This window comes from Sceloporus undulatus, chromosome 2 (genome assembly GCF_019175285.1).
Source record: "Sceloporus undulatus isolate JIND9_A2432 ecotype Alabama chromosome 2, SceUnd_v1.1, whole genome shotgun sequence".
Taxonomy (NCBI): Eukaryota; Metazoa; Chordata; class Lepidosauria; order Squamata; family Phrynosomatidae; genus Sceloporus; species Sceloporus undulatus.
Genome location: NC_056523.1, coordinates 69,763,414 through 69,775,587, shown reverse-complemented (window position 1 = coordinate 69,775,587; position 12,174 = coordinate 69,763,414). Strand labels below are relative to the sequence as shown.

At 37.2% G+C, this 12,174-nt stretch overlaps 1 protein-coding gene across 1 annotated transcript in view; it reads left to right on the top strand.

The window, feature by feature from the left end:
* The first annotated feature begins 1,033 nt into the window (after window positions 1-1,033).
* LOC121922487 (inter-alpha-trypsin inhibitor heavy chain H3-like) overlaps window positions 1,034-12,174 on the top strand; it is a 53,694-nt gene continuing 42,553 nt past the window's right edge. Inside the window, exons 1-5 of the mRNA XM_042451996.1 lie at window positions 1,034-1,173; window positions 2,721-2,741; window positions 6,667-6,833; window positions 8,034-8,138; window positions 11,489-11,651. Of these exons, the coding sequence (XP_042307930.1) occupies window positions 1,081-1,173; window positions 2,721-2,741; window positions 6,667-6,833; window positions 8,034-8,138; window positions 11,489-11,651 (549 nt within the window). The 5' untranslated portion in view covers window positions 1,034-1,080. The remainder of the gene's footprint in view (window positions 1,174-2,720; window positions 2,742-6,666; window positions 6,834-8,033; window positions 8,139-11,488; window positions 11,652-12,174) is intronic.

Sequence of the window (12,174 nt, the reverse complement as noted above, 5' to 3'; positions counted from 1 at the left end):
TCTGTGTTCCCACTACATTTACCATGATCGATTCTCTCTGTGCCATTTTAACCCTGGTGCCATTCACATTTGCCACTGTATCAATTTAAAATGGAGGCACCTCTATTTTTGAGAACAACGTAGTGCAATCTGAATAGATTCCTTTAATTCACAGGGGCTTTATAGTGCCAAAGGAAAGGTGATTTTTTTTAGAGGTAAAGTTTACCAAGTCTTTCCCTCCATCGTTCTTGCAATTTTATTTGTCTGTTGAATTTATCACCCAACTCAGTGGTGACATTTCCTTGATTTAACACTAACACAGAGATAACATGGGCATATTTGGGCCAAACTAGGGATCAGAGTTGGTTCAGAGACAACCAATGGCCAGCTAAACTTTATAAGTTTTTTTAATTTTATTTTTTTACATTTGTCTGATACAGACAGTCTATGTTAAGACATGTAGTTTGGAAAAACTGTGTTTAGCGAGGGACAGACCACCCGAAAAGGGCAGCCTGCCTGCGGCCTAATTTCCTCTGGAAGAAAGCTGCAGCCACCAAACCGCGCGGCTTCCCTCCAGAGGAAACAGAACCCGGAAAAACCGGGCTCTTTTTGCACCGCAGGGCCTACGTAACAAGTGTGCCAATGGTGCACTCATTATATAAGCGCCACATGGCGGTATGCTGATGCCGCACGCCTCTTACATAACAATGGCGGCGCCGTGTACATGGGGCGCTGCCATTGTTACGGCACTGCGCCATGTTAGGGTTAGGGACAGTGAGTTGCCATCCGGTCCCAACCTTAAAATCGGCATGAGCATGGCACACCATGCACCTATGTATCGGGCCTTTGATAACTATTAGCTACAGAAAGCCAGATTAGAAATAATGATTAGATCTTTTGACTTTGGACTCTTATGGCTTTCACAATAATATTTCGTAAGTTCTTTTCTCTGAAACTTCTCTCTCCAAATACAAATATTTGATGTTTCCCTCATTTTCATATGCCAATTCTGTATTATCCATCTAGTCACTGATTGACATCTTACAAAATGTTATTGCAAATATATGTTCCTCCACACTGACTTACTCATTTTCCTTCAACATGGAAAGACATCTGCCATTTTACATTTGGTTGACACTTATCCCTGCTCTTGTAACTTCAGATTTTTTAATAGAACAACTCAGGAACATTAAGGTATGTAGCTGAGCTTTCTAAATTAGCCTTCTGTTTTGCAGAACAATTATTCTTTCTGGCCTTAGCATCAACCACAGATACACAGCAGTTTAATCTTTCCATGGTTTGTCATGTGCTGTGATGCCTTGCTCCATGTTTTTATTTGGAAGTAAGTTCAATCAGGCCATATCTTAAACATATCAAGAAGGGCATAAATCATAGATTACTTTCCAAGATTACCAAGAAAGGAATAAATTCTTCTGTGGATTACTAAACAGTCCAGCTTCATAAAGTTTTATTTAGAGGAGAGACTGCTGGTTTTAGTGCAAAATAGGCATAGAAAGGCAGAAATATACATGAGAAAGAATATTTATTAGCAATCTTTATTTTCTAACCAAGATCCATAAAGATTCAACGTGATAGAAATTTTCAACTATTTCTTCCACTCCATGCAAAACTGTAATGAGCAATTTCCTATTTAATGTTAGAGTAATTAAAGGGAGCCTCATATCCAAGGAATATGGATAACAAATTAATCTAGAACATTTCTTGCTATGAAGAATCTGAGAACTAGAGTAGTTATATCAGTTGAGTAGTAGTAGGGGATTTGTATAAGTATGGAAAATATTTTCTTGGCATATCTCAGAAATGGGTTTGGTTTTCATATACAGGTTAGAGTAAGGAATATTTTTTTCTGTCATATTGGTTAGATGTCACATAATAGCTAAATTCAAAGTTACAGATTTCCATTCACCCAATGGGATTTATTCTTCACCTCTTTTTAACTTCCTGAACCCTCCAGAGGACAATCCTTTATTCTGATCTTTTAAAGAGGTTATTTCCATAGACTATAATCATCTGGGGCATAATCATTTTCTGCTTTTACAACCTATTTATGGACCACAGTAATGCCTGGGTTAATCTACTGTGGTTGCTGGCATGAAGGATTATACCACAGCAACATGGGGAACTGAACATTTTGAGCCCTATTCTGAATTTTTATGTGATGGAAGCTGATAGAGTGAAGTCCCCACAGATGATGGAGTGAAGGGCCTCATTCCCACTACATTATAAACCAGTTTGCTAACCGTTTTGAAGTGGTTGAAATGACCCTTATTTGCATTTGAGCCAAATCGCTGACACAGTTTGGTGAAAGGGCCCTGCGCTAGGCCCATTTAACACTTATCTTTTTGATGCTAGTTTTTTCTGCGTCTTTTGCAATAAATCGATTCAGTGCAAGTGTGAACAAGATGCAGATCCGAATTGATTTCCTATGATATGATCAGCGACCCACGACCCTCTGAAGAGGGTCTATTTTGAATCAATTAATCAGTCAATGAACTACAAGTGGGTTATTTTACAACAAGAAAATGCAGTCGGGGCAAATGTAGTGTGAACTACACTCTGCTGTTCAACTGATCCTTCGATTCGGATCGTAAACTGATTTATTTTTAAGCGGGAATGAGGCCAAGATGTATACTGATGTACAGCTCTTATATACCATAAAGTATGTAATACAACCTCTCTGTTATATGCTTAACGTTTTTACTGTACCTCTTTCTTTGCAGAAGCGAGACACGATTGATGGAGTAAGTAGTTTTCCCATTTTATTTACAATGCTGGACTTATCTGTAAAAATGTTGAAGCCAAGGCAAAAAGTAGAAATTGTTGTTAAAAGACAGACTGGCAATCACTGCGTTACTTTGCAAATTGAAAATTATTTTGTTACTTGAGGAACATAAAATGTGTGTGTGTGTGTGTGTGTGTGTGTATGAGATACAATTATGCAATATTTTGTCATAAACTTATGTTTTGTATGTTAAAGCTACAGTTCAGTCAGATAACAGTTGCAAACTGAATTACTTTCCCCCCCCACCCCAAATCTTCCTTTTTTAACATTTCTATTGTTATTATTGTAAGTAAACAGCTATGTACAAAACATGACACAACAATAAAGCAAAATAAAATAATTCATCTCACAACTTGGAATTACGTTGCGGGTCTCCTCCTTGGGTTCTGCTCAGTGTAAGCAGTAATTTTAAAGTCCACTGCTGTCTTTGTGTAAATCTAGTCCAAAATGTCCAACCAGATGGGGTGGAGGTTGTCTTCTCTTGTTTTATCTTTATTTACAAAGTCAATGAGTGGGAACCATTTTTCCATGAAAAATCCTGGTTTTGGTCATCCTAGGTAACTTGCCATTCTATTAGACAGTTATTCAAGTAACTATAGGTCCCATACCTTTTTCCACCACATATCCAGAGACACCTCTCCTGTTTCCCAACAATTTCTATACAGGTTGCTGTAGTGAAGAAATCTGTGAGATTTTTATGTTTCAGATTTGACTTTGTGCCTACATATACTGATAACAAAAGCATTTCTGGACATAATTTTACTTCTTGGTTGGTAATCAATGAAATTTATTCAAGTACCAATTGCCAAAATATGTTGATTTTGGGGCAGTCTAGCCACATGTGTAGAAATGTGCCATTATTATTATAACCATGTCAACATTTGGAGGAAACATTTTTAACCGTTCTGGCTAGCTTCACTGGAGTCAAATACAGTCCGCCCTTTAATTTGTGTGTAAAAGCAATCATCTAATGGAGATCAAACCAGCTAGCCTTTAATGGCTCTAAGTCTGTAGTTAGTTCTCAGTTGTTTTTGGTCTGCCATTACAAAAAAGGTCTCGGACATAATATACATGTTGTTCAAATCCCTGGAACCGATTGAATTTATCAGGAGAATAGAAAGACTTGTGGAAAAGGAAGGAAGAAACAGGAAAGGGATCTGGTGCTAGAATTTGCTTCCATCTTGACCACATCTTTACTGATGTTTGTAGCCATTGATTTTTAATGTTTTCAATTATTTGCTGGGTGGGTTTGTTAAATATCAAAGTAAAATCAACTGATGGTGGGCCATTCATTTCCATGTTAATCCAGTGTATGCTCTGACTTTTTTTAATTAAATGAGGGATTTGACTAAGTTGGAATACTGCAAAATATAGTTCAAGATCAGGCAATGCTAGCCCCCCCCCCTTTTTTTTTTAAGAGGAGAGGTATTGCATGGATTACCTGAATCTTATAGTTAAAAGCAAAGGTATAGATGAGAATTTGCCAAAATATGAGTTTTCTCTGCATAGCTGTAATGGGATAGAAAGGATAGGCAAGAGACAATAAACCTTTTAATAAGGCCTATTCTGCCTAGAATAGAGAGTTTCAGGCTCTTCTACTCCAATGTTTTAGAGACTAAGCATTTAGTTATTTTGTTGTAGTTTCTGGGGATTAACTGTTTGAGATCTTTTGTAATGGTGATTCCCAGGTAAGTAAATCCTGAAGGTTTTAACTGGAGATTAGTAGTTTTTTAAATGTCTAATTGGTCTTCATAAGTGATGTTAAGACACATCAGTTTAGACTTTGAATAGTTAATTTGCAAACCTGTAAACATTTCAAAGGAATTTAATATGGTGCCTAAATTAAGGAAAGATTGTTTGGGTTGTTTTAGGAAAATGATCATGTTGTCATAACTTGTTAAATTCTCCTGTCAATCCCTCTAATCTAGGAGATTTCCCAGGTTTAAGGCTTTGGATTGCCTGTTTGATTCCTTCTAACTAGATGGCCTGCTTGAGTAGAGCGGTGTGTGATTCCTTTATTTTCAAAATTTTGAGAGAATCGGGGAATGAATTAAATTTGTCTGGGGGCCCCTGATTGTTCAGCACAGAGTTCAAAGTAGAAGTCTCAGAATCCCTCTACTATGTCAACTTGAGAGATTTTGACATTGCCATTTGGGGAGGTGATGGCTGGAATCATTCTTTTTTTTCTGCTTTCTGTTTTACTAATCTAGCTAATAATTTAGAGTTCCTATTGTTGCTTTCATAGTAGTAGGCTTCCATGTATTGCAATTTAGTTTGGATTGAGTGTAGGTCTAATTCTTTAATTTGAGCCTGTTTTTCCAATAAAGTTTTTAGTATGTCTGAGGTTTGGGTCTTCTTGTGAGAGTTCAACAAGAGTTCGATTTCTTTAATCAATCCCTGGCATTTCTTTTCTTTCATTTTCTTTTGTTTAGAGCCCTCCTGTATAAGCAGACGTTCAGTGTGTCCCACAGTAGTGCTTCAGTGGTGCTTTCAGATTGTCATCGGGCTGCAAAAATGCAGATATGTCTTCCTGCCCAATATGTTAGCCAAAAAACTGAACAAGAAGCCAGAGGATTTTAAAACAGGAACAAAACTTTATTTGGTTTTGCAAAAACAAAGTTAATGACCAAACAAGAGCCCAGTATGCTCAGATTTGTCTGGTGCCTGAACAACAGCTTTTTCATCTCGAAAAAGTTTATATGGCTTTTTCTATGGTATTTTTAAAAGGGTCATGCATTAGGAATGCTGGACTAAACCACCAAGATTTTGAAGTCTGGGAATGTCCTTCCAGTGCCCAATCTAGTATTACTGGAGAATGGCCTTAATATAGAATTGGATTAATTGTGGAATTTAAAGTTTTGTCTAATAGGGACTTGGAAACTTTAAAATGATCAATTCTGGAGTATGTTTTATGGACTGCTGTGTAAAAGGTGGAGTCTTTCTCTATGGGGTGTAGAGTTCACCAAGGGTCAAGTAATTCATTCAAGTAATTTTATTCATTTATGCATGAATAAAAAAAGAAACTGCAGTTTGAATGAGGAGCTGTAGACACAAAAGTTGCTGAGAGTTTCTGGCTGGGTTGGAGGTTTACCTGAAGTGCTCTTGGGATGCAATTTTTGTTTAGGAATCTGAAGCCAGACCAGCATTTTAACATTGGTCTGTACTGTTACTGTCAGATCAGTTATAATGAAAGTTAAAGATAGTGGAAGAAAAAGTTCAACTATTAATGTGCTGAATTTGCATAATTAGAATGTAAATTAGAGTGGTTTTCATAATTAGAATATTTATATAATATAAAAATTAGGTGCCCAAATTTTAAGAAGTGGAATATGGTCAACTGCTGAGAGGCACCAATGCGAATGCTCAAAATAGAATCATGCTATAGCCAATTAATAGTTTGTGTTCTGCAAATTGCATTCCTTTTAACTAGGTGGCTAGGAATGGCCTCTGGCTGCTCCAGCCACGATCAGGCCTTGATCTGCCTGGGACCACGGCAACCAGACAGCTGCTCTTGAAGTGGGCCACCTCCACAGTCCTAAACAAGCTGCTGGCAGGAACATTTTTTTACTGCTCCTTTTGCCGGCAACTTTGGGCTGCATTAGGTGGCCTCGGTGCAATGTCTGGCCACTGTAGGGACATGCATCATCTGCATGCCACACCTCCAAAGCAGTGGAAGCCGCTCTATCTGGTCCATCTGTTTTGGACCTAATTCTGTCATTGCCAATTTGCACTGTAAAAATGTGTTACAGCAGAACTTGTGATTACTTCCAAATAAATTCCATGGTTGTCTCAGTAGAGAGGCCTTCATTCTGTCTTAACTGTTGTGCTTAAAGTATCTATTACCCTATAAAGTACAAGAAGTACCTATCACTTTTGTTTTCCAGCATCCCAAAGGCATAGAAATTTACTGGGTGAACATTGATTGCAGTGTTACATCCCGGTTTTCCCGTAATGTCATCACTAGCCGAGCTGTCAATCGTGCTAATGTGTCCAAGGAAGCCTTCTTTGATGTGGAACTTCCAAAAACAGCCTTCATTACCAACTTTACCATGTATGTAAGACATATTGCTACTTCCCTACACTTACTCTGATGTCAGTCAAGAAACTACTCTTTGGAGCAAAACAGTTCTCCCAACATTCACCCCAAATCTACCCCTTTGTAACTTAATGCAAATTTGTCCTTTCCTTGGCAGTAAAAGAGAAGTTTTTGTCCTCTTCCATCTGATAAGGCAGACCTTTGGTTATTTGAACTAAGCTATCATATTTCCCGTGAATTTTTCCTTTGCTAGAGTAAACATACCCAATCTGTTCAAGCTTTATCCACAAAGCCTGTTATCACCAGCAATCCTCACTGACCTTTTCTGAACTGGTTCCAATCTGTCTACATGATGCCTCTTAGAATGGGAAGCCCACATGTCATCATAACAGTCCAGATGAAGTCTGACTAGTGCAGAATAAAATATAATTATTTCATCCAGGACCTCAATAACTATGGTTCTGTAATAATATTAAATTGACTCCTTCCCTCCCTCCTTCCCTTCCTTTTTTCCTGTGCATTACTGCACACATTCACATTATGCTGAGTCTTGAAATACGATTTTGAAAATATCTGGTTACAAATAATGACTTCCTTACAATGTGTTCTTTTCCCCAATAACAAAAGTTTAACTATGTTATTCTTTGATTTCAGGGATAACTCTGTATTTTTGACTATGACTTTTTAACAATTTTTATAGTTATGAGGTGTGTGGCCTCGTTAAATGGCAGAGAAAGAATATTGCATGGTTCAAGTGCTGGCTCACACTGTACTCATACAGTTCGTTACGGCAATCAGTCAAGTAGCTATTTTAGTTACTTTCAGTAAACAGGGAATGACAGAGATACTGTCATGTTGGTGAGAACTAACTAACTTTGCGACCTGTGAAATTATAATTGAAACAATTTTGAAGCTTTCCCAAGCTCTTCCCAAGATTCTTTTTACATATACTGCTGCCAAAGTAAAATTTACCCATCCTATATGTTTGATGCTTCTTTTTTCTCTTATTCCTAATTGCAGAACTTTGATAGTGATACAAAACTGATGCTCATCCCCTAAAATCAGATTGTATCTCAGCAATTCTATCTCAGGCATTCTAGAATATTAACTATCCCAAATGCCCTAACTACATGCAGTCTAATGAATGGGTGCCAGAGTATCAAAGAGAATTACTAATAAAAATATGTTCATATCTGCATATGTACTGTTCAACAGGACAATTGATGGTGTCACCTATCCTGGCACCATTAAGGAAAAAGAAGTTGCCCAAAAACAGTATCAACAAGCAGTTTCAAGTGGACAGACTGCTGGTCTTGTGAAGTAAGTGTGAGACCTTACAGTTAAATTTGTTATTTCATGCCTAGTCCCAAACATTTATTTTTAATGAAGAGATCTAAAAAAATGTTGACAGATGCTTCCAATATTCAACAGAGCATCTAACTGAAATGTTATTTACTATGGGCACAGTATATTCAAAGTTAGTCTAGGCCTACATACTTGGAATCTAAATCTACTTCTAAATAAAACCTGCTTATAAGTAAAAAAAAGAAGGTAGGATTAAAGTCACTGTATGCAATGAGATGGAGTTTATTCATCATTTTAACACACATATCTTTTAGTAGGACTTGGTCTACAATGCTATGCCATCTTATCTGCAGGCTAGAGGGATAGACTGTATTAGGGAAGTCATAGGTATGAATTTACTAGACCTAAGCAGAGCACTGGAGGACAGGGAGTTTTGTAGATTTCTTATCCACAAGGTCGCCATGAATCCAGATTGACTTGAAGGTGGTTAACAACAACAACAAAAGCCAAAATATATGTATGAGTGATACAGTCAGCCCTCCATATAAATGGATTCCTTATCCACGGATTCAACCACCCACAGCTTGAAAATATTTTTAAAATATATAAATCCTCCAAAGCAAACCTTGATTTTGGAATTTTATACAAGAGCCACCATTTTACTATGCCACTGTATGCAATGGGACTTGAGCACGGATTTTTGGTATCCATAGGGGGTCCTGGAACCAAACCCCAGCAAATATCATGGGCCCATTGTACTGTATAACCAATCTAGATTTTTAAACTTGAAAAGCAATGTAAAAGAGATTCTTGCTTGAACAGGTAATGGGTGTGTTTACATGCATCCAGTTACTTGGAATGGGCACCATTGTATATTGACTTCCTAATTACAAACATTTAAATTCAGTGCCCCTTGACTATGTAAGCCCTTGAGCTTCCCTTGCGATTTATTGGTCATTACCACATAGGGTATGACATTCTGTTCATCTTACTCATCCTTGGTAAAACCATTATAAAATCACATTGGAAATCTCTACCAAGTATCTTAAAATGATTACAGGTGGACATGATTTGTATGGGGGAAATAGAACAGAGGAATGATGCTTAACCTTTTCCCTGTGTACCACTTTTCCCATGAACTCACCTCACCAAGTAGCTTTTCTTCCAGCATGCCTTTGAAACCCTATCTGGATACAGCGTCTAGGTGATGGGAATGCAGTTAATGTGAAGTTATGTACCTATTTTTCACATGTTTCTTTGCCCTGCAAATCACACTCTAACCCTACTGCTTTTTAGGTGATTGGTAGAGCATTGGTTTCTACACTCAAGTCCCTATTGAATTGCTGATTTTAGCGTATCTACCTTACCATTGCAGAAGTAGTGGTATTAACCATAAAATAAAAGAAAACAACAGTAACAATCAAAATCCATCTTGGAAGAATCTTGTGAGCTTCAAAAGCTAGCATGATGTATTTTGGACCTATTGGTTGGTCTGATAAAGGTATCGCCCCAAGATGGATTTTTGGATTTTGTATTATCCTTTACTTTGGTTCCTTTAGTGCCTAATACTCACCACCATTATCTCCTCTACTGTTCATATTTTAGAAATATGAACTTGTAACCAGCAGTGTGTCCAATCCATGCATTATTTTGGCAACTTTCATAAAAGCTACAGAACTCAAATCTGGTGGTTTTAAATTTTCTTTATGTCAGACAATTCAGTTGATGGAGATTATAAATACAGGTTTCTTGATGAACCAGTCCAATCCAGTCATTAACATCCATAATAAAGACCCTTCTTCAAGTGGTTCTGCCTTTAGAAGTGAATGAGAAGTATCTCAGGACAGGATATTTTATGTGGCGGAACCTTGTTTATGAACATCCAGCCCAGACAATCAAGGGAGGCAGAGGATGAAAGTAATATAATCCCTCATTACTTTTTGAAAGAGGTAGTGCCATATTGTTACTTTCAGCATTAAAACAACACCAACATTTCATTTTTGAGTAACGTTTATTGCTACTTTAATTTGTTGTTTGGGGAAGAGGTTTGCAAATTTGGAGACACTTTAACATTATTAACTGATTTTGTTTTGTTTTTTAAAAACTGACATGCCAATAACAATGTGGAACATTACTCTTAGAAAATACTTAACTTTTAGATTTAAAATTAAATTTTCTATGTTCTGTTGGAGGCATTTACATTACCATAATTCAGGTTCAGGTTGAAACTGTTCTTTTGACCAAGAATTGTAATGACTAGTTTGTGATCTTGTTTTTGTTTTTTTCATTACTGAAGAAATGATAATGTATCATTAAACTACTGCAATGTACTCTATGTATGGCTGCCCTGGAAAAGTGTTCAGAAGCTGCAGCTAATGCAAAATGCAGCAGCCAGACTGGTGTCAGGTGTACATTTTAGAAACCATATATCACCAATCTTGCAAGAACTGCACTGGCTTCCAGTTTGCTCAAGGTGCTGGTGATGACCTACAATGCCCTAAATGACTTGGAGACAAGATATTTGAAATACCACTGCTTCCCATATGAACCTGCCAGAAATCTGAAATCTTTAGAGCAGTCCCCCAACACTTTATGAAGTTAGGTAGGAGGCTAGGTTTGGTAGGTAGCAGGGCTTTCTCTGTATTTGCACCTCAACCCTCAACTGTGGAACTCCCTACCCAGAGACATTTGGCTGCTCCTATCTCTCTTAAGCTTCTGGTGGGCAGCTAAAACAATGCTGTTCTGCATGGCATTCAGTGTTTGAAATGTTTTGAACTGTTTTAAAATAGAATTCTAGGATTATCAGACTATTTTAAAGAATTTTTTAAAGACCAACTTAGTGTGTTTTTCAATTTTTTTCCTTTGTATTGGTTTATTGGTTTTTATTTGATCAATGCCTTGGGAGCCCTTGGGAGCTGGGAAGTGATACATTAATATGAAATTGAAGGCTTTCATGGCCAGCATCCATAGTTTTTTGTAGCTTTTTTGGGCTATGTGGCCATGTTCTAGAAGAGTTCTTCCTAACGTTTCGCCAGCATCTGTGGCTGGCATCTGCTAGCCACAGATGCTGGTGAAACGTCAGGAAGAAACTCTTCTAGAACATGGCCACATAACCCGAAAACCCCACAAAAAACGATATATTAATACTCTAAATGAATAAATAAAATAAATTTAAGCTGGTGCTGTTTGTTTATTTGATGGTTATATAAACTGATTTCTTGGGTTATGTTATAATTTCATATATATGAATTATTGGTGCTGATGTACAGATTTCACCATGGAAAAATGACACATTTTCAAAAAAAAATCTCATGAAGTAACATACTTGTGGTTTTATTTGTGTGCACTTCTTTCAACATGTAAAGGGCTTCTGGAAGAAAAACAGAAAAGTTCAGTGTTTCTGTCAACATTGCAGCAGCCAGCAAAGTGACTTTTGAGTTGACCTATGAGGAACTCTTGAAGCGAAGCTTTGGAAAATATGAATTGTTCATAAAAGTAAACCCCAAACAGCTTGTCAATAAATTTGAGGTAAGTTCCACAATCATTTCCCTGATATCCAGTAATGCTGCTGCCTTATAGTAAGTAAACTATATTCTGTGCGCAGCTTATAGTAAAGTATCTGGAATATTTTTCATGAAATGGAAATATTGATTTATTTGAAATATTTCTGCACTGACTTTGAAGGCAAACCTTCTGCAAGGTGGCTGAAAAAGGGGGGAAATACAGTTAATAAAAATGACACAAAATATTTAAAATAACCACTTTTTTTACTATATAAAAGATGGATCTCCATTCAATTAAAAGCAGCCAAGACCAAGCAGGTTTTCAGTGTTCCTGTAGAATATGGAAATAGGCATCCACATAACCTGAAGAAGATCATTATTTGGGGCTACCAGAGGAAAGGCTCAGTCTCCTGTGCACATGTATCTAACAGATCTTACCAATGAATGTGTGCTCTGTGCCTCTGTGGCCAGTTTCCATGGATGCAGGAAATCCTTCAAAAAACAAAATTTGATTGTCTAGAACTTTGAAGAAAGTCACCAGCATTTTA